This window comes from Cryptosporidium andersoni, assembly GCF_001865355.1.
Source record: "Cryptosporidium andersoni isolate 30847 chromosome Unknown contig_6, whole genome shotgun sequence".
Taxonomy (NCBI): domain Eukaryota; phylum Apicomplexa; class Conoidasida; order Eucoccidiorida; family Cryptosporidiidae; genus Cryptosporidium; species Cryptosporidium andersoni.
Window position 1 is genome coordinate 203,326 of NW_027122788.1, and position 26,269 is coordinate 229,594.

The 26,269-nt window shown below is 27.1% G+C and overlaps 6 protein-coding genes across 6 annotated transcripts; 2 read left to right on the plus strand and 4 right to left on the minus strand.

The window, feature by feature from the left end:
- Positions 1–18: 18 nt before the first annotated feature.
- On the minus strand, positions 19–5,613 carry cand_034240 (regulator of chromosome condensation family protein; the record flags this gene model as incomplete). The annotated part of the gene is made up of 1 exon (XM_067213650.1): positions 19–5,613. One exon carries the CDS (start codon positions 5,611–5,613, stop codon positions 19–21), a length of 5,595 nt encoding a protein of 1,864 aa, XP_067070212.1.
- A 1,463-nt stretch (positions 5,614–7,076) lies between these two features.
- On the plus strand, positions 7,077–8,297 carry cand_034250 (nuclear transport factor 2 domain-containing protein; the record flags this gene model as incomplete). The annotated part of the gene is made up of 1 exon (XM_067213651.1): positions 7,077–8,297. The coding sequence occupies one exon, from the start codon at positions 7,077–7,079 to the stop codon at positions 8,295–8,297; it is 1,221 nt and encodes a 406-aa protein (XP_067070213.1).
- Positions 8,298–8,502: 205 nt separating this feature from the next.
- On the minus strand, positions 8,503–9,111 carry cand_034260 (NUDIX family protein; the record flags this gene model as incomplete). Its single annotated transcript, XM_067213652.1, has 1 exon — positions 8,503–9,111. One exon carries the CDS (start codon positions 9,109–9,111, stop codon positions 8,503–8,505), a length of 609 nt encoding a protein of 202 aa, XP_067070214.1.
- Positions 9,112–9,349: 238 nt separating this feature from the next.
- cand_034270 (uncharacterized protein) lies at positions 9,350–19,057 on the plus strand (the record flags this gene model as incomplete). The annotated part of the gene is made up of 1 exon (XM_067213653.1): positions 9,350–19,057. The coding sequence occupies one exon, from the start codon at positions 9,350–9,352 to the stop codon at positions 19,055–19,057; it is 9,708 nt and encodes a 3,235-aa protein (XP_067070215.1).
- Positions 19,058–19,174: 117 nt separating this feature from the next.
- On the minus strand, positions 19,175–23,452 carry cand_034280 (DEAD DEAH box helicase family protein; the record flags this gene model as incomplete). The annotated part of the gene is made up of 1 exon (XM_067213654.1): positions 19,175–23,452. The coding sequence occupies one exon, from the start codon at positions 23,450–23,452 to the stop codon at positions 19,175–19,177; it is 4,278 nt and encodes a 1,425-aa protein (XP_067070216.1).
- Positions 23,453–23,664: 212 nt separating this feature from the next.
- cand_034290 (uncharacterized protein) lies at positions 23,665–26,259 on the minus strand (the record flags this gene model as incomplete). The annotated part of the gene is made up of 1 exon (XM_067213655.1): positions 23,665–26,259. The coding sequence occupies one exon, from the start codon at positions 26,257–26,259 to the stop codon at positions 23,665–23,667; it is 2,595 nt and encodes an 864-aa protein (XP_067070217.1).
- Positions 26,260–26,269: the final 10 nt, after the last annotated feature.

Consider the following 26,269-nt stretch of genomic DNA (forward strand, 5'->3'; position numbering starts at 1 on the left):
TTTTTTTAATTGATGAAGTTAGATTTTAAAATATATGAAATTGACCAAATTTGGTAAGTTTATTTCAATCAAACCATTTGCATAAATCTTAGTATATGAAATATTGGATAGTTTAGCATATGATATATCTCTTGGTGATATGTAGAACTTACATATTGTCCTTTGATCAACGTATTCTTTAATCATATCTTGGACTTGACTAACTGTCACTATACACTCTATTCCAAGTGTTGGAGTACATGTAAGACATATATTCCAGTTATTAATACTTATCTTATTATTATAGAACTTGTGTGGATTAAACCACATTTTAAGAAAGTAGTTCTCTGTGTTGACTAAAATAATACCTGCAGAAATTAAGATTCCCATTTTTAGCCACAATGAGGGTAATGAAATACTACTTTTAACTATTTCAGTATATATAACTTGTTCTTCATTGTTGCCTCCAATATAACTCAGTTTCTCTGTCTGATTGTTACTGTTCCAAATTCTTTGGAGTAAAGTATTCTTCAGTTTATCCATTACTGAATTAGATTTACCATATTTCCTTAGTAATTTTATAACAGATGGATCAGTATAACCCCATATAGTCATGTCAACTACAGATTGCTCAATTTTATCTTCCCATTCTTGTAATTCATTTTCATAAAGAACTTGTTTATCCATAAGCTTTATTTGGATATCCATTAAATGTTCTAAATATGCACGATGTTTGAGTCTTCTATACATGTCCAAGGATATCCATTTAAGTAATGGTAATATAGAATCACAATAAGTACTTTGTAAGTCATCAGTTACTCTTTTAACCTCCAATAATTTTGTTAGTTGTTGATATTCATATGAATCGCTCTCTTTCCTTTTATACTGATCAATATATTCATCAAACGATTCTAAAAGTTCATATATACTCCTAGCTGTTATAGTTGGACAGATGTATAGTCCCTCCTCAATTAATCTTCTTCTATCTGGTATCTCAGAATATCTGATAAATAAACCATACTCTGCTATTCCATTTGCTGATCTCTTGTTTGCTTCGTAACGTGGTAATAAGGATTGAGATGTCCCTACCTTTGTTATAGGGCAAAACATCATTGAATCATCAAGGCTAGCCATGCAATTTTCTTCTTCATTAACTTCTTCAATTTGATCTTTAAAGTCTTGATTAAGCTTACTATACATCTTGTCAATAATAGTATAATTAGTATAACTATTTGAACCTCTGTCATTGTTATTAGCTATCCATCTTGGATTGAGTTTTATAGTAATATATACTCCACCCTCAGCATTGTTTCCAAGTGAATTTTTACTTTTGACTAAGTCTATATATTCTTTTGTAAAAAAAGGTACTGACAAATGATCCCTTTTTTCAATATATTCAATTGAACATATTAAAGGATCGACAATATTTAGTTGCAAAAAGTACTTGTATTTTTGTATACAATTGACAAGTATCATTACATCAGCAAGGTTTAAAACAATATTATAATAACCTGATTTCAAAGTATATTGTGTATTGTATGCCATGTATGTAAGTGATAGATCTGTATCATCTCTTTGTGAGTTTACCATTTCAGCTAATTTCATTGTTATTATATTACATGTATTTGCAATAATATTTATCCAAAGAAAACCATTTGATGGTTGCATAGTTTGAATAGTGCCATTTAAATAGAATTTTAATGCATTAGCAATGGTTTGAATACAAGAGTATATTCTCAGATCAGATATAACGGGAATGTAATAGTAAGTGCAATATACATTGCATTGTTCTAGAATTGGTATAATGACTCCATATAAGATTAAACGTAGTAGTGGCTGCTGTACAGATAAATCCTTCTGTTGCTTTTTATCATACAAAGGATTATAGTTTGGAATATCCATACTATATATTAATTTCCACACTTTATATAACAATCTTTCCATGATCTTCGGAAAAATCATTTTTTGATTAATATTATCTGCTATACCTGTCATAAGGGCCAAATTAACGAATTTTATCATATCTGCATAAAGTCTAGGTAAAGTTTCATCATGGAGAGATAAACCTAAATATTGAGCTAAACACTTAGAGTCTAAACATAATAATATTTCTGGAGGCATGTTTGTCAATAGTGCAACTAGTGATGATGGAGTTCCAATATCTAACAGATATTTTATAATGTTACGTAATTCTTGTCCACGTAGTACTACTGAGCTGAAAAAGTATAAAAACCTTGAATTTTCTGGAAAAAATGCGTATACAGTACTTTCTATCATTTGTAATTCTCTCTTACACAAAGCTTCTCCAATTACTTCTAACATTAAAGATGTATCAAATAAGCCATTAAAATTAGAAGATGAAAAGATTGATGAAGATGATAAATTTATAGGGTAAATTCCATATATTAAATTGATTATTGAACGAAATTCCTCTCCTATTTCGCATTGGAGTAAAATATTTATAATATATAGTGGTTGAAGGCGTATAATAGATATAATATATTCTAGTAAATTCATATAGCGTAAGACTGAATGATTTAGTAGTACATCATTGTTATTTCTATATTTGTTGAAAGTATTGTTCTTAATAGATTGATCAGTTAGTTTCAAAATTACCAAAATAAGCCTACGAAGTTGAACCTCTGCTAAGAATGTTAAATATTGTAATCTTTCTTCTTTCTGTTTCATTTTAGCAAAATATGTTAAGTGAGATGCAAATAATACAATTAGATCCTCTTCCAATAGTTGAATAGATTCAGTTTTTGATCTTGGGTCCTCTTTTTGTAACAGTTTTTGTATATATTCAAATGAAACATTACCCCTAGCATATTTTGTGATACTAATATCTAAAGAGTCCATGAATTTTTCGAGGTCCTCAATAGTTGTTACTTCTTCATTGATATTGAACATATTTTTGATAGTATTTTCATCAGTATCATAACTAGCAGCTAAACTTTTAGATATATCAAGGCTAGAGTTAGGAATATTCCATCTCGGTATTACCATGGTTGGAGAAGAAACATAACTTTGTGATTTTGTAGTATTTTGACCTAATCTACCTGATTCTGTACTTCCCCACGATAATACTTCACCAGTTACTAGTAAGCACATACTATGACAACTACCACCAGAGACTCCTGCAACAGATCCAGGAAGCAAAACTAGTTCAGTTCTTCCTGTATGTGAGTAGTTCTTATCTTTTTTCTCCATTTTCCTCTTTTTTTGGGTATCCAGACTTTCTGGACCCCATGTCCACAATTCACCTGTATTAGTTATTGCATAAGATACGTCAGCATGAGCATATACTGAATATACCTTTGGGACACCTGTTGCAGATTCAAGTTTTGCAAATATATGAGGTTGTAAAACATCTGTTTCATTTAAAACTACACTAGCCTTCCCCCATATCCACAAGTCACCGTCTACTGATACTGCCATTGAATGATCTGCACCAACGGCAATATCGGATATCCTTACATCAGCAATAGGGAACTTAATTATAATAGGTCTATTATGATTATTTGTTGTACCAACACCTAGACGCCCATAATACCCTGCACCCCATGTTATCAAGTTACCATTTGCAGTTAATGCAAGGGTATGTACAGTACCTAAGGAAACTTTGACAATTGGGTATCCCAAATTCAAGTACCGTGGAGCAGCTATGCACTTTCCATTAATATCATCGCCTAATCCTAACTTTCCAAAATCTCCATCACCCCATATCCATAAATCACCTGAGTTTATTGTATCCAAATCTTTAGATCTTGTAATACCCGTAGCTATAATACAAGCACTATATAACTCCCCTCCATATACATCAACTACATTATTTAATGATATAATTCCTACAGGTTCATACATATTACATATTGCACCAGTACCTAATTGTCCATAATCACCACGACCCCAAGTAAAACAGTTTCCACTATAATCACAGCATAGTGTATGCCAATATCCACACGCTACTCTACGTATAGGACCAGAGAATTTTACTTCATTAGGCTCAGTAACAAACGTTTTGTTTTTATTTGAAGCTTCACCTAAATCCTTATGTAAAGATCCTATTCCAAGTTGTCCATAACTATTATCACCCCATGTATATACACAACCCCCATATGTTAACAGTATGTTATGCGCTTCTCCACATGCTATTTGTCTGACAGTATTTGGAGGTAGTGATTTATAAATTAGTGACCCTAAACCAGAAGAATCGTTATTAGGTCCATATATTCTTCTAGTACAATATATTCCACCCAATTCTTTCGCTGTGTAATTCATCTTATTACCGTTAGAATCCACTAAACAAAATCCCATCAGAAAAATAGCATCATCCACAAAACTACTACCCTGAAAAAATGGTAATACTACTGGATTTGGATTGTTCATTCTTTTTAAAACAAGTTCTTCCCCAATATTTGATACATCTCTATTTTTAATAGATTGGGCAATTATTCTATTATTCCATGAGTAAGCTATTGATCTGACGTCTATTGCAAATGAAATATAAGGGCCACATGCAATATGACATATTGCAGATTTAAATGATTTTATTTTTGTAGGTGTTGAAAATATTTCATGTTGTTTAGATCCCCAAATATATACATCTCCCGACTGTGTTAATCCCATCGATATAAATGCACCAAATGCTAATTGAACGAAAGGGATAGAGCTTATTCCATGAACTTTTCTAGGAATAGGACAGTCCAGTTGCAAACCATGACCTAATTGACCATTACTACCATTTCCCCATGTGAATACTATTCCCATTCTATCAATACAGCCACTATGTGCTTCCCCTGTGACAACAAAGCATACATGATAAGGTAGCATAGATTGTACAATTGTTGGCTTAAGTTTAATACCATGTACACCTCCAATCCCCAATCTTCCATTTGCATTGCTTCCCCAAGCAAATAGATTACCATTTTCAGTACAACATAAAGAATGCCTGGAACCAGCAGCAATATGCTGCACTTTTAGTGAATTATTAGATATTTCAATCTTTGTAGGAAAAAATACATCCTCAGTACTTCCAGTCCCAAGACAACCAAATTGACCAACTCCCCATGAATATAAATTACCATTATCAGACAATGCAAGTGTATGGTTAGCACCACAACAAATTCGACTTATTTTAGTATTTGACGGGAATTTTACTATGCATGGGCTTATAGAGTACCATGACTCATTTTTATCAAGATATTCTTCTTCTAATCCAAATTCTGTGTCAGATCTCGTGTATCCAAGCCTCCCTCTATTGCCTAATCCCATAGTATAAACCTTTCCTCCACTTTCTGTTATTGATTTGATCAATACAGCGGTATGTAGATAACCACAACTTACTTGAAATACATCATAAATAGAAAAAAAGGGAACTCTTGTTGGTAAATCAACTTTATCTGTATCAATACCAAACCCAAGGACATTGTTTGTATTTTCCCCCCAGGCATATAATTGAGGCTTATTCTTATATTTTCCAATAATAAAGTAGTGGTCTAGTGTACATGCAGCTCTAGAAAAAGTATGACCACCAAATAAATCACCTGAATATTCCCCTATTGACTCTTTTCCAATGTGTTTTTTAATGAAATCTGAAACTCCTGGAGTTGGGCTACCAACTAGATCCCCCATTTTCTAATATTCAAAGTAAAATATCAAGAAAACTTTCAATAAAACTTAAAAATAGTTTGCATAGATTGCATATTTGCTTAAAATTAACAAAAACAAATTAGTGCCTAGTTTCTTTTTCTCTCAATTTTTTTTAGGAGTTTTCCACAAAGACGCATGCAATGCCGGTATTTAGTGCGCCTTGGTTGCACTATATCCTGTTTTTGTTCACTTTCTATGATCTTTATCAGCCGATGTTAATTTTAGATCACATCAAGCTATTACTATATAACCTTAAATAACTAGTTAGAAAGGTCTCACTTATGTGAATTTTCACTGCTTTCCAAAAAGGTATTGACAAAATAGATATTGGTAGCATTATTATTTAAAAGACCCTTTGGTAACTATGCCTATTCAGCTATATTTGCAGTTATATTATTTACAGCAGGAAATCTGCAATTCTCATATATTTGGTAGAATATATACCAATTATCACAACACAAAATAGCTAAGTATCCCGCTTCCGCTACCTAGATGTAATTCTCAAGATACTAACATAAATGAATAACGACATCTGTGCAGTTCCTCTCTACTACATACTATGGAAATAAGAGTGACATTTAAATGTCTTTTCATAAATCAGATGAAGAAATTCTCAAGACTCATTCTAAATATACCACTAGCTATTATGTTTCGTGATTATACGGGGTTTTTAAGTTTTGTATGTTATCTTATAATGTAACATAAATTATATGAAATTTGTATGAGACAATACAAACTTTTAGGCTAATTCATCTTCAATAAAACCGGGATTATGTGAAGATAATGCTTCAATTTCATTCAATAAATCTAAATTATTATTTGACAGATTTATACTAAGTTTATCTCAGATTGTAAATCGAGACATTTACTTTATATCTTCAAATAGGAAAAACTTTAAAAAAGGTGACTTAGTAGCTTTTTACTCTCCAATTATTAATGACACGAAACTGTATTATGAATTATTGGTAAAGCCCATTATAGCATTATCAGGTGATATTGTTCATTTAAACTCAGGACTATCAATTATTGTGCCGAAAGGTCATTGCTGGTAAGTTTTATTGAGTGTTTAATTTATTTTAATCAGTGAATTTGTATATATTTAATATTATAGGGTGGAAGATCATAATAATTCTACTTTTGAAGATAGCAGGTCTTTTGGAGCTATTCCTCTTGGAATTATTAGAGGAGTTGTAACACATACTGTTTGCCCATTAAAAAAGTTTATAAGGTTGTATACAAACTAATTAATATCTTAATAACCTAATACTTAGTTTTCTATTTACTCAAACCCGCTGAAGGCGGTTTCTTGTCTAAAGGTGTTTTAAAGGGGGGTTAATACATTTGAAAATTATACCCGTACTTTTCCCCCTTGTATACTAATATTACAAACTTTATTATTTTACTGGTATTTGTTCATATTTTTTATTTATAGGAGGTTTTATAATATGGCGGAATCATCAAATGCACAGAGAGATATTGGGATTTGTAGTGCTTCAAAGATCGCAGACTTTTTTGTAACTGAATATTATAGCCGTCTTAAGAAAGATCCAACTACATTATATGAACTTTACCATGACTCTGGAAACTTAATATGGGCTGGATATAGGCCTGATGTTCTTCTTGGAAATAAAACTCGCTTACCTTCTGTTTTGAGAGCTGAGACTAAGGAAAAAATCCGCTCGGCTATAAATTTATTGAATTTGAATGATTGTACAACCTATGTTGAGGTTTTGGAATGTTCTAGATCTATTTGTAACTCATTTTGTATTACAACTAAAGGCAGGATGTATATTGGCGATTCAGAAGGTGTAGGAAGAGGTTTTGTTCAAAACTTTCTACTAACTGAAATTCGTCCAAGGTGGTATTTTGTCCGAAATGATTGCCTACTATTCCTAGACTCTGACTTACCTTTATTACCAGAAAAAATTTTGTCTAAGCATGGAGTAGATAGTCATATACCTGATACCTCTTCTAATATCACTGACCAACAAATAGATCATGAAACGGTAACTACTTCTAAGGTAGAAGTCTCTTCAAATAATCAAGTTTGTATCTCTGACAATCTTGAACCCGCAAAAGCCGTAGTACATGAATTAATAGAACCTCCATCTTCCCAAACTGAAATAGCAAATATGAGTGGCGACACCCTCAATTCAGGTGATATGAATGAATGTAAATCAAAGTCAAAATACGTCTCTACTAGTTATGCTGGGAAATTGATGGGTGGTCTTATGAATCCAAGTACTAAAGTAAAGGGCTATGTTATCCCTGCTCATGATAATAAACTACCAGATTCAAGTAATAATATTGAAGGAGCAAACAATGAAAGCAAGGCTTCTAAAGATACAATAAATAGACGCAAAATATTTGTACATTCTATTCCTCAAAGTATCACTGATTCCCAAATTAGAGAAGCTGTACAAAATCAGCTGAAGATCCATGGTGGAGGCTATATTATTGATATTGAGAGGGCTAGAATGAATAATAAACACTGGGGAATACTAGAATTGGATTCAGAGCTATCTTGCAAAACATTATTGATGAATAACCTTTATTTGGGGGGAGTTGAAGTATCTATTGAAAGATGGAGACCTCCCCAGTCTTCCAATACTAAACAATCTATTAAGCATACGAAACAAAATAATTCAAACCACATGAAACATTAACTTACAGTCTCTACTAGAAATACATCAATGTGTTCAATTTCTATAGAAACTCAGTCTCCTTAAGTAATTTATTACTATTTTAATAAGGACTCTGATTTAATATTAGTCTAATGAGACAGATACCATGATGATAATTTGTTTAATTTAATTTTACACTCGTAGCTCATAATTCGTACTGAATATCTAACTTAGCTTTTACTAAAAATTAAATAGAAGCTAAATTTAATCCAAGGGCTATAGAGTACAAGCCTATATGGATTATACAATTTTCTTTTTCTGAATATTCATCAAGCACTAACTTTAGATTATTTATAGGAACTCTAATAACACTAATTTGTTTATAGTCATTAGTATCTTGCTTTGGGTGTACATTTAATGGATTATTTAAGTCGATTTTTACTGTTACTATTTTTACAGATTCATTAGATAAACCAGGAGACATAGAAATCATAGGAGAAATTGAAGTAACTTCACCTATATATCCAGTCTCTTCTTTAAGCTCTCTTAGCGCAGCTTGATGTATTGATTCACCCTCATCAATTAATCCAGCAGGTAACTCCAGTGTAAAGGAGTTTACTGGAGGTCTATATTGCTTCACAATTAACATTTCTATGCTTTGCTCAAATTTTATATAGGCTAATACACAAACAGCGTCAACCCCTTTGTCTTTATTACTAGTTCTAATAACTCTATCCCATGTTTTGGATTTTCCAGTAGAGTCTATATAGTTAATTTTTTGTAACTTTAGCCATTCAGTAGCTGCTAATGTCTTAACATTAACATGATTACATTTACTAGTTTCTGATATGTCCATCTTTGAAAAGAAAGATATCTCAAAAATGAATTTATTTTATTATATATAAAAGTAAATTAATATAAAATTTATTACACTTTTTATAGAATTATATGTTAATATATATAGGAAATCAAGATTCTAAATATTGGACTATTTGCCATGCATTATTACATGCAATAATACATGTGGCCAATAGGCGCCATACAGTTTAATATTGTACTAATTTGTAGTATTTGATAGTTAAACTTGTATAAATATGGAGTCATCAAAGCTTAATAAATATAACAAAAGTTTACCAATAAATCAAAGCTATAGCTATTGGAATTGCTCTTTAAAAAAAAAAATTGGTGATTTTTTGGAATATTTTTCAGCTCGGAGTTCTGATACTAAATATAATATGGATGACCACAAAAAGTTTGTTGAAGAAATTATTAAAAATTATAAATTAAACTCTGAGGATACTAATCACAAAATAAGTTTAAAATTTTCTGATATATTTGCTACTTTTCTTCATTGGACCTTTTCTGAATTGAGAAAAGATACTATAGATAATGAAAGTGTAACATCTTTGGAAAATAACATAAAGTTAATTATTAATGGTCTAGATTTTATTTTATCTTCTGAATATTTATATAGTAGTATATGTATAAATAGTCCCAGTATTATTGGGGATCTTGTATGTCTGGCCATAAATAACAAAATATCACTGAATATCCGATGTAGTATTGCTTATTACATACTACAGTTAATAACATATGAAATAGCTGGAAATATAAGTATATACTGCTTAAAACTAAGATATACATTAATTAAAGTGTCGGAACTCAAATTACTTTGGACAGTATCAATGGATACTCATCCAGTTCTAAAAAGTACTTCAATTACAGAACCATATATATTGTCACATAACTTCGGCCATTTAAAAACTGCTTCAAAATTAAATAAAGATACTATTATTTTGTTTACATCGTATATATTAGAGTTATTTGCAACTATACTTTATTATGATCGCTATATTACTAGTCAAGGGCTATTAGAGTATTGCCTGGATATTGTTAATGGGCCTTATATAAACAAGCTTTTTGGTCTGTCACTATGTGAATATGATAATCTTAGTATTCCAGCTTCTTTAATTCTTCATTCTATAATATTATATTCTAACGAAGAACAGATTAAGTTCATATTAGGTGAAATTAAGAAAAGTGGTATGATTCTCTTGTTTTTTGCTGCATTGTTTACTCCACTTAGCAATAAAATATTGATTGATGAGGAAATTAATAGTGTTGATACTAAGCTATTAAATAAGTGGATATTGAATACTCAAATAATATCAATACTATGTCAGCATGACAGTCAAATTATGAATCTTCTATACAGAATATTTCCTGTAAAATTTACTAGTATACTTAAAAATTTAAGATTTTCCAGTATAACTAATGAGAATGAGAATGTAAAAGATTCCAATAAATTATTATGGCTACCAGTTCAATGTAACTGGTATACAACTAATTCCTATATAGAACCAATAAAAAAATTTAAATATCAAAATAAAATATTAAGATATATAGAAGGTATGTATTTAAATGCTAATCTAGTTAATAAATCTGGATATTGTTCAGAAACTTCTAGATTAAATAGTTTTAATGAAGTTTGTACAACAAATGAAGGCTGGAATTTATGTAATATTAAAGATTACTTGAATTTACTATTAAATTATAGTATATCAATATTGAATAGTTCTCTCAAAGGATACGAATTAAAAGAAATTTACAGAAAATTGCAGACTATTCATAAGCAAATCAGTTCTGAAGTTTCTAATCCTAAAGATAAAGTTAAATATTGTAATGGTAGCAAGATATTTTATGAAGAATTATTTTTTAGTACTAACAATAAAAAGTATAAAACAAGTTATTATCCAGATTTTGTATGGTATATATTTTGGGATTTATGTTACAACAATTATGATGATCAAATAGATTTAATATGGAATGAAAATGTAAAAAAAGACATACAATATTGCCTTATAAATGAATATAAGAGGATAGGAACATATAATAATTTATCATATATTTGGAATATCAATCATTTTTACCCATCCATCCCATCAATTTCTAAAGAACTAAAGATTGCTGATTCAGTTTATGTAAGGTTACTTCTACCAACATTATTTTATTTAAAAAAATATATAGGGATATTTTCACACAAAAGTAATAAAGAAGATAATAGTGATTTTGTTATTATTCATAATGAAGTTTACAAAAAAAAATGTCACTTTATTGGTTATATGTATGGTTGTAATATATCAAAATCAAATGAAATAGGTACAATTAATCCAAATACTGTATTACCCATAAAATTGGATTTTTATGAACAAGATCATTCTCAATTAGGTGTAAATTTTGTGAGACATAGAGATAAAAATAATGCTGTTAAAGTTATTGAAAATATAATTAAAAATAGAATAAATTATATTTTGGATAATTTGATAGAAATTAAGAAAGCATATTTTTGTAATGAAGCAATAAAGGCGAAACAAATAAACAAATCAAAAAAAGAATATACTGGAGATAAAAGAGTAGGAATAGGGGACAGTTATATTGGTAGTCAATTTGGGGAATGGGAGATTTTAGTAGATTTAGAGAAGAATACTGCAGAAGGATATAATGGTAATATAGTGTTAGATGAAAGGCTTCAAAAGGCACTTAATAAGAGTAAATTACCATATATTCAATGTATTGAAACAACACAGAAAATCAGATATATCTTTGAATCAATATACCAAAGGATTACTATTGAAAATAATCCAGCTATTAAAACATATTTATTATGTAATTATATATGTTTAATTATCAATTTTTGTGAATATATAACTGAAGAGCAAATTGTAGCTCATTTACCATACATGATGTTAATGATAAGCCCTACTAAAAGTTATGATATTGATATTAAATATGAAGAATGTCAGATAATATATGTAATTCATTTAATGTTGAGTCTAAACAAAAAAGCAAGAAATCACTTTTTAAGTTTAGGAGGAATTCAATTAATAATTCATCATATAGCTGAGCTTCAAATATGCTATTCATTTAGTAAGCAAACAAGTATTTATAATTCTATTAAAGTGTCAGCCAATGATACAGAAGATAGTGAACTTAATGAAGTTTTATATCGATTATATATAAGTGAGGCATATTATGAAGATTGTATGAATAAATCACGTAAATTAACTATAGATAGACCAGAACTAATAAATTTGAAATTAGTAATATATTCACATCAGAAAGATCTTGGAAATAAGAATTTTTTTATATGTAGTAGTGATGATTATATAAAAAGTCGAAATATTGAAATATTTTTGTTATATCCTCCATTTAATATTCTTACCCAAAGTAAAGATATTTGTTTACTAAATTCTATGTCATCTAAGACTTCTTCCATAAATTGTGATCATGATCAATATATGAAATATATGGGTGATTATAAACTTCCAGTTCCTAATTTTCCAACTAGACAAGATAGTGTTCTACAATCTTCTAATTTTACAATAACAAATACATCAGATTTCTCAAATTTATCTTCACCATTTTGCAGTACTCCAAATAATCATATAAACCATGATAATATTACCGAAATGAATACTGGTCGAGTAGAGTATCCAAATTTTCTAGAATATTTAGATAAAAATATTTTAAATGATATAAAAATGGATGGATTCATTAGAAATACACTTAATTCCTCAATTAAACATAGTCCATTGTTATACTGGCTCATAACAGTAAATAATTGCATCAATATATCAGATGAATGGGTATCTTATTTAATATCAAATAATGACTTAATTTTTCAATTAATAAAATTGTTACTAGTTAAATTAACATCAGTATCTGAATATCAATATTATCATATGTACTGGATTATCAATATAATAGACAAACTAATAAATAAAACTCCAATGATTATTATCGATATTGTCAATAATTTTGGAATTGAAATGTTATTATTTGCTCTTTTAAGATTTAAAGGTATTTCAGTATATAACGAAGAAATGTATATCGACTCAGATAATATATCATGTGATATGGTAAATATTGAACATGGATTAATATATTTACTAAAGAATTATATTAAAGTATTGAATAATTTAGTAAAAGTGGAATACCTAAATAAAAACAAATTTGGTAATACTAGTTTAAAATTCATTGATTCTATTGTAATTGATAAATATGACGAGTTAAATTATATTCATTTTCCAGTATGCTCAAAATATAAATGTATCTGTGGGAAAATTGACTGTCCTAAAAAGCGAATCATTCATGAATATCAAATATCAAATAATAAAGAAATTAACATTGAGAATATATATTATCAGGAATATCCAAATTTAATGGATAAATACTGTGTAATTAAATATGGTTTAGGGACTTTTTATCTAACTAAATATATTCCCTTATCTCTGATACAGTTATTATTAATGGATAATACTGATGAAAATTATTGTATTAAATCATTTCATAAAGTTATTAATTGCAACATCCATTGCCCAACTATTAAGTGGTCTATATCAGATCGTATAAATATTCTTAATCATATATCTAATATCATACATCCATATTCTCTGAGATTGGATTCTGATCATTGTTTATTACTTCCATGTAATATAATTGAATATAAAGAAAATCTTAATATTATCAATAAAAAAACCCTCATAAATGAAGAATTATATATCTATGGTTATTATATAATTGAAATGTCTAACTTCAGTACTGATTTTTGTATTCAAAACATTTATCCAGAGATTCAGGAAATATTCCATAAAAGCAATAATAATTATCTAGAAATGAATAAAATATTTGAAATATGGAAATCTGTTTCTATCGAACAGTGCATTAAACTAATGGATATAATACATTTGTCACCGGATGGTTTACCCCAATTATTTGTTGAATATCTTATATCAAAAAATTATGATATAGAAAATATTAAAAATGAGTATGGTATTATATATAAGGAAATGTGGAATTTATTAGATGGACACTTTAGTTATTATTTTACTCTTTATATTAAAAACGAAGATATAGATGAAAATATTTTATTTAATTACTTAACAAATATCATCAAATTACAACATTCCCTATTATTATGTGGAATTTCATTTCTTATTAATTGTGGTATTAAGATGGAATGTAAAGATATTAATAATGATTGTAACAAGTCCTATAGAGATTTATTTGAAATAAAAAATAGTCAAGTTTGTAACACATTATATACAAGTCATCTATCAGCATTTTATTTACTAAGTAAAATCATAGATGATAAAAATGACAATAAAAGAATAAGGCAATTATATTATAATATTTTTAAAGTTCTAAATCTGATTTTATTTTACCAGATTAATAATAATATAGATACAGAAATTCCAATATATAAAAGTATATTTCATCAATGTATCAAAATATTACTTAACTATGAATTAAAAAAAAATAAAGAAGAGGTTTCCAGTAAATATCCTAATAAAGGTGATTTTATTGAGATAAATGAAAAAAGTCATAAATCAGATTTTATTTATATTAATCCATATTATTTATTTATAAATTGGAATTATGATGATAACGAAGAAAAATATGATATTGATAATATAAATGTTTTATTTGCAAATATATATATAATTTATATTCTAATTATACTCAACTTTTACAATTATAATAAAGCATTGAATATTTTTTGTATATTCGATGAAGAAAATAGTGAAAAATACCAAGTATTATTTCAAGATATATTAAAGAAATCATGTATTCTATTTGAATATTACAATGAAAATGAAATTTCAGTATTATTATTATGGAGCTTAATGCTTCGATTTTTACAAATATTCTTTTTGAAGTCAAGTTTTAGACATATGGCAATATCATATGGTATAGTACCAATATTACTTAGCAATTTAAAAGAAATCAAATCTACATACCACAAAAAATTAAAAATTTTTATCAATGAAAAAAATCTTTTAATAGCCGAAGTTTTAGGATCAATACTTGGTATACCCTCTCTTTATATTTTAGAGTTGATTAAAAGATACAATATCAAATATGATCAAATTACATATGAGTGCTATTGTATATATACTGGAATATTAACTCCTTCACTTTGTAATATATTATCATATAATTCCCATGGATTATTTTTAGATGATTTGCAGATAACAAAAGAAAAGTCTTCTTTAACATTGAGTAGGAAAACTGAATTTGAAAAGATAAAATCTGAAAGTTATATAAAAAATAAAGATGATTATTATTCAAATAAAATTAGTTTGCAGGTATTCTTAGATATACTCATAATGAATAATACAATATCAAATAATATAATATGGACAGAAGATATGTATTTATATTTGATAAATTGGTGTATTAAAGAAAGTAAATATATATTGAATAAAATATTAGATAATTCATCAGATTTTGAATATAATATTTGGCATAAAATTAATGAAATATTAAATATTTTTGAAGATAATGAAAATTCATATAAAAATACATATGGGAAAATATTAAGAGAATCAAAGATATTCTCAACTATTAATAGCCAATATAAATTTGAGGATGATATATATATATATGGTACATATATACATTATTTTACTTATTGTAACAATAATAATATCAATCGAATTATTAAGTGTATAAATTGCAATGGTGTATATAATGTACGCAATATGTATAGAATAATTCAAATATCAAATCCAAGGAAATTATGTTATAATATATGCAAAAAATTAAGAAGTAAAAAAGATATATTAAATTCAAATTATGATAGTGATAAGAAATTGTCTGAATATAATCAGAATTCTACTTTATATATAGAAAATAATCATAAAGAATATTTGCATGATTATATATATTGTATATATAAACTATTTAAACTAATGAATTATAATAGTAGTGATAATAATGATAATAATGATAATAATGATAATAATGATAATAATGATATCATTATTATTGAAACATTATTATCTTATATGCCGAAATTAAATGTTTTTGTTAATATAATTGATAAACCTAAGATATCTAATATATTGTTAAACCCAAAATTAGATATCTCATATTACATTTACGACATATTAATCAATATATTAATAAATGAACAAAAGACTATTAATATTGACATGATAAACTTTACTAAATATTTCTTTTATAGATGGATTATATCAGTGCAAGATTTATTTATTGAAGATTTGAATAATGAATATAATAATGGGAATATAAACTATAAAGTGATTAGTATTATTAATAGAATACTTAAAATATTAATAAATGAAATTTCTTCAAAAAATATTATTGAAACAAATAATAATATCCAAGATATAGGTAAAGACTTGGTTATATTTATTATAATTGTACTGTTTTGGTATGATAGATTAATATACCTGAATAATAAAAATATTAAGCAAAATTTTTTTGATAACAATTATATTATGGAATCTAAGGAAACAGTATTATCACTCATATATATACTAAAAAGTATAATATTAATAAATAAAAAGTATTATGATTTATTAACATTTATATTATATCCATTAAGAAGTAACATTGGATTAAAAAAACAAAAATACAAAATAGCAGATCATAAAAAAAATAATACATATAATTTATCTAATAATAAAATTAAAAGGTGCTTTATTGAATATTATAAAGATAATGACATTGAAAGTAATATCGAACAATTATGTCAGAGTATAGAATATTATAATATATATATTAATGAGGAGTTACCTAAAATATTTGATAATATAATATTTAATGATGCACCAGAAACGTTTTTGAGTTGGTTTATATCTGAAAAGGAAGATTTGATAATTGTTTGGAATCAATATATTAAAAAAGATATAATTAGTAATATCATAATGTCTTTAAAAGAACAAGATACAGAAAATTTTTTTAATAATAGTGATTCTCAAGATTGGATTGAAAAATATAAGGTATTTTATTATTGTTCAAGAATTAATGGAATAAGAAGAGTTAATGGTATATATTTAGATTATTATTTTAAATTACAAAATAATGAATGTTTGGTTAATCAAAGTGAAAAGAGTGTAAAGTGTATAGAAATGGATTATTTATTATTGTTATACTTAATTAATAGACTTAATAGAATAATAAATAAATTAATAACTGAAGAAAATAAAATTTGCAATTTAGGTGATAATAAAGTATCTCCTTTATTAAAAATTATCATGAATATGATACAAATTACACTAGTTAGTATTGATGATTTAATATTCAATATTCAAAATATAAATGAAAATTTTGATAATAATCAGAAGCAAATTAAAATATTATTTTGGAAATATTTACTTGGGTATGATACATTATTGTATATATTAAATGATAATAAATTATATTCACAAAACGAAGAATATTTAGTAGATTACCAATTAAATAATAGTGATATTTTCAATATATATAAGTATAGTTTTATTAATAATGAATTAAGTCTTTATGGTAATATACATCCATATTTAAAAAACAATGATAGTATTATAAGCTTGATGAAATATCAAAAAAGCTCTGATACATTAAGCACCAATACTAATATTAATGTAAATCAAGATAATAATCAATCTATTCATAATATTCATAATACATATAATAATTTGGATAATAATATGGAATATCCATGGTATATTTTTAGCAAAAAATATGATAATATAATTGGAGTAAAGTTCTTAAATATGTTGATTCATTTATTATTTTATAGCAGGGTATCAACAATAGAAATATATGAATATATATGGAATTTAATTAGTAAGATAATGAAATCATTTTATTCTACGGTTTCTATAGAAAATAAAAATAATACACATAATTATGCAATAGATCTAAATTTAGATATTATTTCTATCATTCTTGGTAGTATAATAAATTTGAGTAATAATGATAATAATAATAATTTCATAAGTATTTTATATGGATTATTTATGTTTGGTAAATTTTTAAAAGATTCATTAGATATTAATAAGAATAAATATAAAAGATTATTAGATATACAACGTGAAATATTAGATATTATATTACATTTTAAAGAAGCATTAAAATATTCATTTCAATTCAAAATATCTATGAGCTATATTAGTAAAGCCTTTGTACGTATTTTATTGTATGAATTAACAAATTATTCTATATTTAAATTGAGAAATATCAAGAAATTATGTATTCAGAATGATGAAATTGAATATTTAAAATTAATTTCAGAATTAAATATTAAGGATGAAACAAAGGAATCTGAAGAAATATACAATAAGGAAAGTGACTTTGATGACTTAAATATATATAAAAAGATGTTCAATATATTAATGGTTTTATTAAAGGAATTAGGTAATATTGAAATTATTATTAATAATAACCTTGAAGATGATATATCAACATGCATATCTAATAATACTATTATGAAAGGAGGTATTTATACAATCTTGGATATTCTAATTTTGTTATATGGAAATGAAGTTGTCAAATTTACTGAAATAGAATATGAAAATGCTGAAACATATAACTCATTATCAAACAATGAGACAAGAATTGATATATTAAGCAGGATAAGTGATAATTTACTAATACATATTAATGAAGATTTGGAGATTTTAGGTATTAAAAAAGTGAATATAATAATAGATAATAGTAATGAGATTTTAAAATCAGATATTGGAGACTACTTACTCAAGGAAAATAATATAAAATATAATGAAGTAGACGATGTCAATATATATAATAGTAAATGTAATTGTAAAGAATATAATCAGAAAATTATAGATAAACTTAAATCCTCATATAAATTAAATGATGAAATGAAAGATGAAATTGGAAATAGTGGCTTAATTTACAATGATATTGATTTAATTGATGAAACTATACTTGATCCATTTGATTTTGCTATAGATTATTGGAGTGCACAAAAAGTAGAGACAAATATCTGAAATATCAGATATCAATATACTGTATTATAGATAATAATATAAATATAAGCTATAATAGCTCATTATTAACATTAAAACGAAAAGATAATAGCACTTAATTATTTAAATATATTATTTTTATTTTGATAAATATAATGAGGTCATAAATATAATATCACGGGCAATAGCGTTATGTACTTGTTCAAGCTTATCTTTAAGTATATTATCACCCATTATATTAACAGCTTGTAATAATTTGCGTATTAATTCATCAAGTCGAAGTATACTTCTCACTATTGTTCCTTCATGTAAATTTATGTCACCTGAGTTAATAATATCCATAATATCTTTTAAAGATTCTTGTTTAGCCCATTTATATGCAATAAACATAAGACCATCATTACATAAACTCCAATAGTTTTCAGTATCTAGATTGATCCCAAATTTATAATGGACATTTTCATATTCACGATGAATACTAAATAATTCATTATGAGCATTTAATAATTCAGTTGTAGGTAAAGACGGTCTATCTTTACCGTTATTATCATCTAACTTTTCTGGGAAAACAAAACAAGATAAGATAGCAGCTATTTCAGCTGTATCTAGTTTATGTAGCATTCCACTAAGTAATATTTCAACAAGAGTTAGTTCGTCTGATGTTAGTATTTCAGTTGCAATACGTCCTTTTGTAGTGATAGTGTGATTTGTATCTAGGAATCCCTTTTCAATTAGTAAATTTAATTTTAATTTCATCTCTTCATAATCATCTAAACTTTCATTATCCATGAAGTGCTTATATATTTGTATATCTCTGTCAATATTCTTCAATCTTTGTATATAATAAATGTGTTTATGTAATATAGGATATTCATGACATATGTTGGATATATAACTATTGTATAGTGATGATTGACTATGTAATAATTCATAGAATTCCATCTCAATATACTTTAATTGTTTAGAATATATAAACAATTTAGGCCATTTATTAATATTTATTTGTTCATTATTGTTGGTAGTTAACTGATTATAATTATATGTCGAAGTATAAGAATTATCTATAATATTGCCCTTAGAGTTTTTCTTAGATACTCCATGAATATTAGTATTTAATGAAGGGAAGGGATCACTATGTTCACTATCTATAGATTTTTTATCTTCACTTTGAATACTATTTCTAATAAATTCATTAAGATTAACTTTTATTTGCTTATTTCTATTTCTTGGTTTGGTAGTATTAGAGTTTTTGAATGTATTACCCACAATATTCTCCTGTATTTTTTTAGCTAACTCATTTCTACAACTAATTGCAATCTGATGTATAACAGATGTATCCTTCAGATTTATGTTTCTAAAGTTTATATTTGAGATCTCCTCTTCAAATATGAGCAAGAAGTGCTCAGCAACTACATTCTCAAGTACTAAATAATATCTTAGATTTGAAAATAAATTTTTACATGTCTCTACATTTTCTTTAGACAAATTTAATGGATTGACAGGTAATATATCACTCTCAAATATGCCTTTATGAATAACTTTAATGCTACTATATGTCACACATTGAGTATCACAAAGCGGCAAAGATTTAGCGCCAACTTGTTTATTTCTACGATCATTATTAATTAACTCTTCTACAATTTGTATCTGTTTCCTTTTCTCTGTACTTTGATACATCTCAATGCTTTGCTCAACTACATCATAATATTTAGTTGAATCACTTGCAAAGTTAGATGTAGAGTGATTAGTATCCATTGTTTCACTATTTATAAGAATATTAGAATTTTGATACTCCTTGGTATTTGTAATATTTAGGAATTTTACTTCTTCCTCTGAAAGTAACAAAATTCTAAATGAACCCTTTTGAATACCTTCCATAGGACATTTAGTTTTATCAAGCGTTATGTTTTGGTTCTTATAATTACCATCATAATCTAGGATAATACAAAATAATGGTAGAATTTTAGCTATAGAGTACATATCTAGTAATACAAGTCTTCCAGGATTAAATATCTTTTGTAAAACGGTATTTTTATTTATTGAAGTATTTAAGAGCTTAGGATATAGTTTTGAAGATATTTTAATCATATCCTCAATTACTGTAACAAGTTGTTCAATACTTGCCAAATATGAACTAGAAGTTAAAATTGGATTACTACTAAAATTGGGGATATCAGAGAGGATATCTTTAATAAAAGAAGTTGAAAGAAGTTCATGAACTTGTTTTTCAATTATTTCTTTTTCTCTAAGTTTTCTTTTTAAGTTTTTCTGAAATATTGGGAAATGGATTGCTCTAAACATTTCTTTAAAAGATTTTACCATCATATCTTCAATTGTAACACTATGTCTACATGATAGCTGCAATAACATTTGGTAAGTAAGGCGAAAATGACTTTGAACTGGTATATATGTATTGAGCATCATTTTAACAATATCAATACATTCTGGAATAGTTTCATAAGATGAATTAAAAATAAATACATTTCCAAATGTGTCAATACCTCGCCTACCAGCTCTTCCAGCCATTTGAGTATATTCTGATGAGTGTAATAATCTATATTTCCTACCATCATACTTGTTAATACTAGTAAATACAATAGATCTAGTTGGGCAATTAATTCCCATTGATACTGTTTCAGTAGCAAAAAGTACTTTAATAAGTCCTCTTGAAAATAAAATTTCAGTCATCTCTTTAACTATTGGTAACATTCCACTATGATGGATTCCAATCCCCCTTAAAGCTAATTCTCTACATTTTAGTAATTGAGGAATTTGTTTATCTTCATCCCTAAGCTTTTCTAGAGAATCTTTAATAAAGACAACTACATTACTTTTTTCATTGTGATTAGCAATAAAATCTAAATTTGGTATTGAAGATGCAAGTTGTTCAACCTTTCTTCGTGAAAATCCAAAAACAATAACAGGAAGTTGGTCATTCTTTTCTAGTAAACGAAGAAAAATTTGTAGTCTATATACTTCTGTCTTAAACTTTGTTTCTGTACTGCAAGAAGAGTTAGTTGATATAGAATGGATATTTAGTGAAGTACTAGCATTAATACTATTATTAATAAGTATATTGGAGTTTTTATCTGAGTTTGAAGGATCTTTATCAATTATTGAAATTTCACTTATTATTTCATCCTCTATTTCATTATTTAATTCATGAGAATCTTCTAATTTATTATTATTAATAGCATTGTTACATAAAGATAATGAATTTACATCATCTTGATTTTTATGAGGAAAGGTATTTCCTTGATGCTTTGTTTCCTGTTCTTTAGATAATCCTTGCTTTTTAATTAAAGCCTTATTCTGTCGGCTTGTAATATTTTTACCCTTTTGCTTAACAGACTTTATATGATCTAACATTTCCTTATATCCTGAGATATTGAATTTGTTATTATTATCCATAATAAGAAAGCACTTTTCATAGATGTACAAATAATGTTTTAAAGGTACTGGACGATGTAGAGTTCGAATACAATAAACTGTATTTTGTCTAATTCTACCCAACCAATTTGCAAATTCTAGATAATTTGGAATAGTAGCTGACAAAAGTACAAGTTGTATTCTAGGGGGTAAAAGGATTAAGACTTCTTCCCATACTACACCACGATCAAAATCGTTGATATAATGGACTTCATCAAATATAACTGTCTGCAATTGATCAATATATGGATCATTACGGTACAACATAGTCCTAAGTATCTCAGTTGTCATAATTACACACTGTGCATCTGGATTCATACTAATATCACCTGTAATAATTCCAATCCGATTCCTTTGGGTAATTGTAGGATGAGATGGATAATTTCGGAATCTATTTTGAAATTCACGATATTTTTGGCTACTTAGAGCCTTTATAGGAGACGTATATATTGTCTTTTTACCATTTTTATTAGATAGCTCAATAGCATATTCTGCTATTGCGGTTTTACCCGCAGAAGTATGGGCTGCTATAAGTACATGATCTCCTTGATGAATGCGTATGATGGCTCTTTTTTGAAAATTATCAAGTTTAAATGGATACTTTAGTATAATATCACTCTGATCAATATTACAAATAGAATCAGAATCATCAATATATGGATTATAACCTATGATTTCAATAAATTTAGAAGTATCACTTGTATCCTCAATGCTCCATCGCTTCCTAATCATTTTAGAGGGTTCTTTTTTTAAACATATATCTTGTTCAATATCATGAACTTCTTTGGGTAGATCTGTTGATAAATTAACACATTTATCAATATTTATTGTAAGTTTGGTGTCCTCTTCACTTAATACTGTTTCACATAACATTGAAGCAATGTCCTTTGCATCTTCATCTTCATCATCCAGAGAGTTCAAGTCTACAGAAGAGTAATCCTCTTCATCTTCTTCTGATGTCCAAAAATCTTCTTGACCTGCAAACATTTAACTATAATATAGTGAATATATTGATAGTATAAGATCTAGTATACAGATACCGCTAACTAGTAGAATGAATATTGGAGACGGGATGTTTTCTAAATACTGGTGTCAGAGTATCGAACATTAAGGAGAATATGCAAAATCTCAATATTAATAATTTAGGTCATCAATTCTTTTGCTTAAATATATAGATTATAGTATGAAACATGATATTCTCAATATATTTCTATCATTTCAGCAAAGCACACTTTTTTCATTGAAGGAAATGTTTTAGGTGGAGCTGAGTGATACTTTGTCCATATTGTAGTAAATCCTGACCTAGAAGAACTATTAGGGGGATATTCAGATGCTGTCCTTCTTAAAATACCATTAGCAGGTGGTTCTGCATTGAGAATTGAGCTAATAGGCCTTCTTTTGATAAGTTCAATAAGTTTCTCATCTATCCATTGTTCCTCATCAGAATCATCGCTACCATAATACTTGTATATACTATTATCGCTGTTTTTCTCATCAGAACAGTCACTATCATATTGATTATCATGGTAATTACTGTAATCATCTCGATCAATACAACTAGTTTCATCTATTTCATTACTTAAGCCTTGTGAAAAACTATTCCATTCTCTATGCCTATTATCCTCATTTACAAATTTTTCTTTTGTAATAATCTTATTATTTCTGTTCGTATTTGTACCTGAAGGAGTAGATAAAGAGAATTCTAGTTGTAAAGAACCTGTAACAGGGAATTCTGGTAAATGTTCTGCTCTTGGGACAATATTTGATAGTTTTTTCTGCTTTTGGTGAAAGTGATTATTCTGTCCAGATATCCATTTACGATTAATATTAGCTATTTCTTGAATTTTAGTATCACTCCAAAATGAAGGGTTAGCAATATTTGAAAAAAATAAGTTTAATTGATTATCTTTAGTGGTATTTTTCGTAGCATTCTTACAAAGATTTGTCATTTTATTGCCATTATTTAAGCTTTCCGATGTCAAAGATAACCTCTGGCATCTCCTTATTAAATCAAGAAGACAGGATCCACACCAGTCCCTTAATTTTACAAGGACACGTATTACATTAAATACTTGTGAAGTCTCACTAAATATGCACATAATGTCTAGTATAACGTGAAATACAGCACCTCTTAATAGTAGCGCAGATCTGCCAGAAGAGGTATTAGTTAAAGCAGAGCTTGAGTTTTTATTTTTACCCTTAATAACACTTCCATTTAACTTATTCTTAATACAGAGAATACCATTTATATCATATAGTGGAAGTATAACATCAATAGTGGATAACAAGACAGAAATGACTTTAGGAATATTCGAACTTCTTGGACAACAACACAATACACGATGTAAGGAACGTAATAAGCTATAACAGTATTGGATTGTAGTATAATTAAGTAATGCTGCTGGAGTTTCCCCAGGCTGAACCAAAGCTGCTATTGCTTCATCCATAATGAAATAAGGCTGGCAAATATATAGTAAAGATATATTATCTTGATTAGATTCTAAGGAATTATTATTAGAGAAAAATTTTGGAGATGAGTAATATTTTATTGTATTCGTAATAGACGAAATAATATCCATTCCATAGTCTGGATTTCCATTACAAATACTTATACATATATCTGAAGTTAAAATGTATGGGAAGAAAAATTGGGATTGCAAACTAAAATTTATATCTTTAAATAGTGGTGGTAATACTGCTGAATCACTATATGGCTTAGAGCTATTATTTATGAGCTCGACTTCTGTTAATAATGCCAAATTTTCAAAATTATTAATTATGTCTTCTTGATATTCTCTAAGTGATGTTTTACTAAGGGTTTCAATGACCTTTAAAAATGTTATATATACATTTTCAATTAAAGTTGTGAAGCTAAATGTATCTCCTTGATAAAAAATGTTGTTATCTTCAATTAATTCAACTTTTTTATTCCCAATTACTGAATTTGCATTCCAGCTTTTTTGATAGTATTTTACTTTGTGAAATATCATTCCATGTGCCACTACGAATTCAGATTCTGCAAATGAGGCTAATGATGGTAAGATATATTCTGTCACTAGTTTTTCTGGGGAGGAATCAATCACATCTGTCTCTACTAGTAAACCCATTAGTATGCAATCTAATGTAATCTTTAAATCCATAATTTCCTTATTTATAATTTTGTTTCGTTGAATGGAAGAAGTTTCTGTATAGTCTCTTTGAAATTTCTTTATACAACTGCTAAAACTAGTTATACATTTGCATAAATCTTGAATAATTTTTGTATTTAAAGAGCAACAACTTAAAGGAATTTTATAGTATTGGCCCTCATTAATTTTTCCAAATATGTTATTAATATTCCTAGCAATATTAGATCTTAACAACCATTTTGCATATATTTCCAAGTCATTTCTTTTATCTAACCAATTTTCACATATTAATTTAATGTAATTAGACAGTTCACTAGGCTTCATCCAGTGTTTTTGAGATTTGTTTATAAGTTCAATTAATAATAATACACCAAATCGTACATAATTCTTTCTACCTTTCTTAATATCCCACTGAATATATTGCACTATATATTTCATTGATGCTAAGAAACGCTCTTCAGCTGTATTAGAATTGCAGTTTATATGTTCTTCTATTTTACTCGTGTCCACATACTTCTTATTTAAAGGCATCATCATTATATCTAAATCAGGTCCGAAGTTTCTGTAGCCATTAGGATAAGATGATTTTATAAGAGTTCGTATCACTTTCGTATGTTTAGCTGAAAATAATAAATACTTAATACTATTTACAATCTTTGCAGCCATAGCTTAGTTC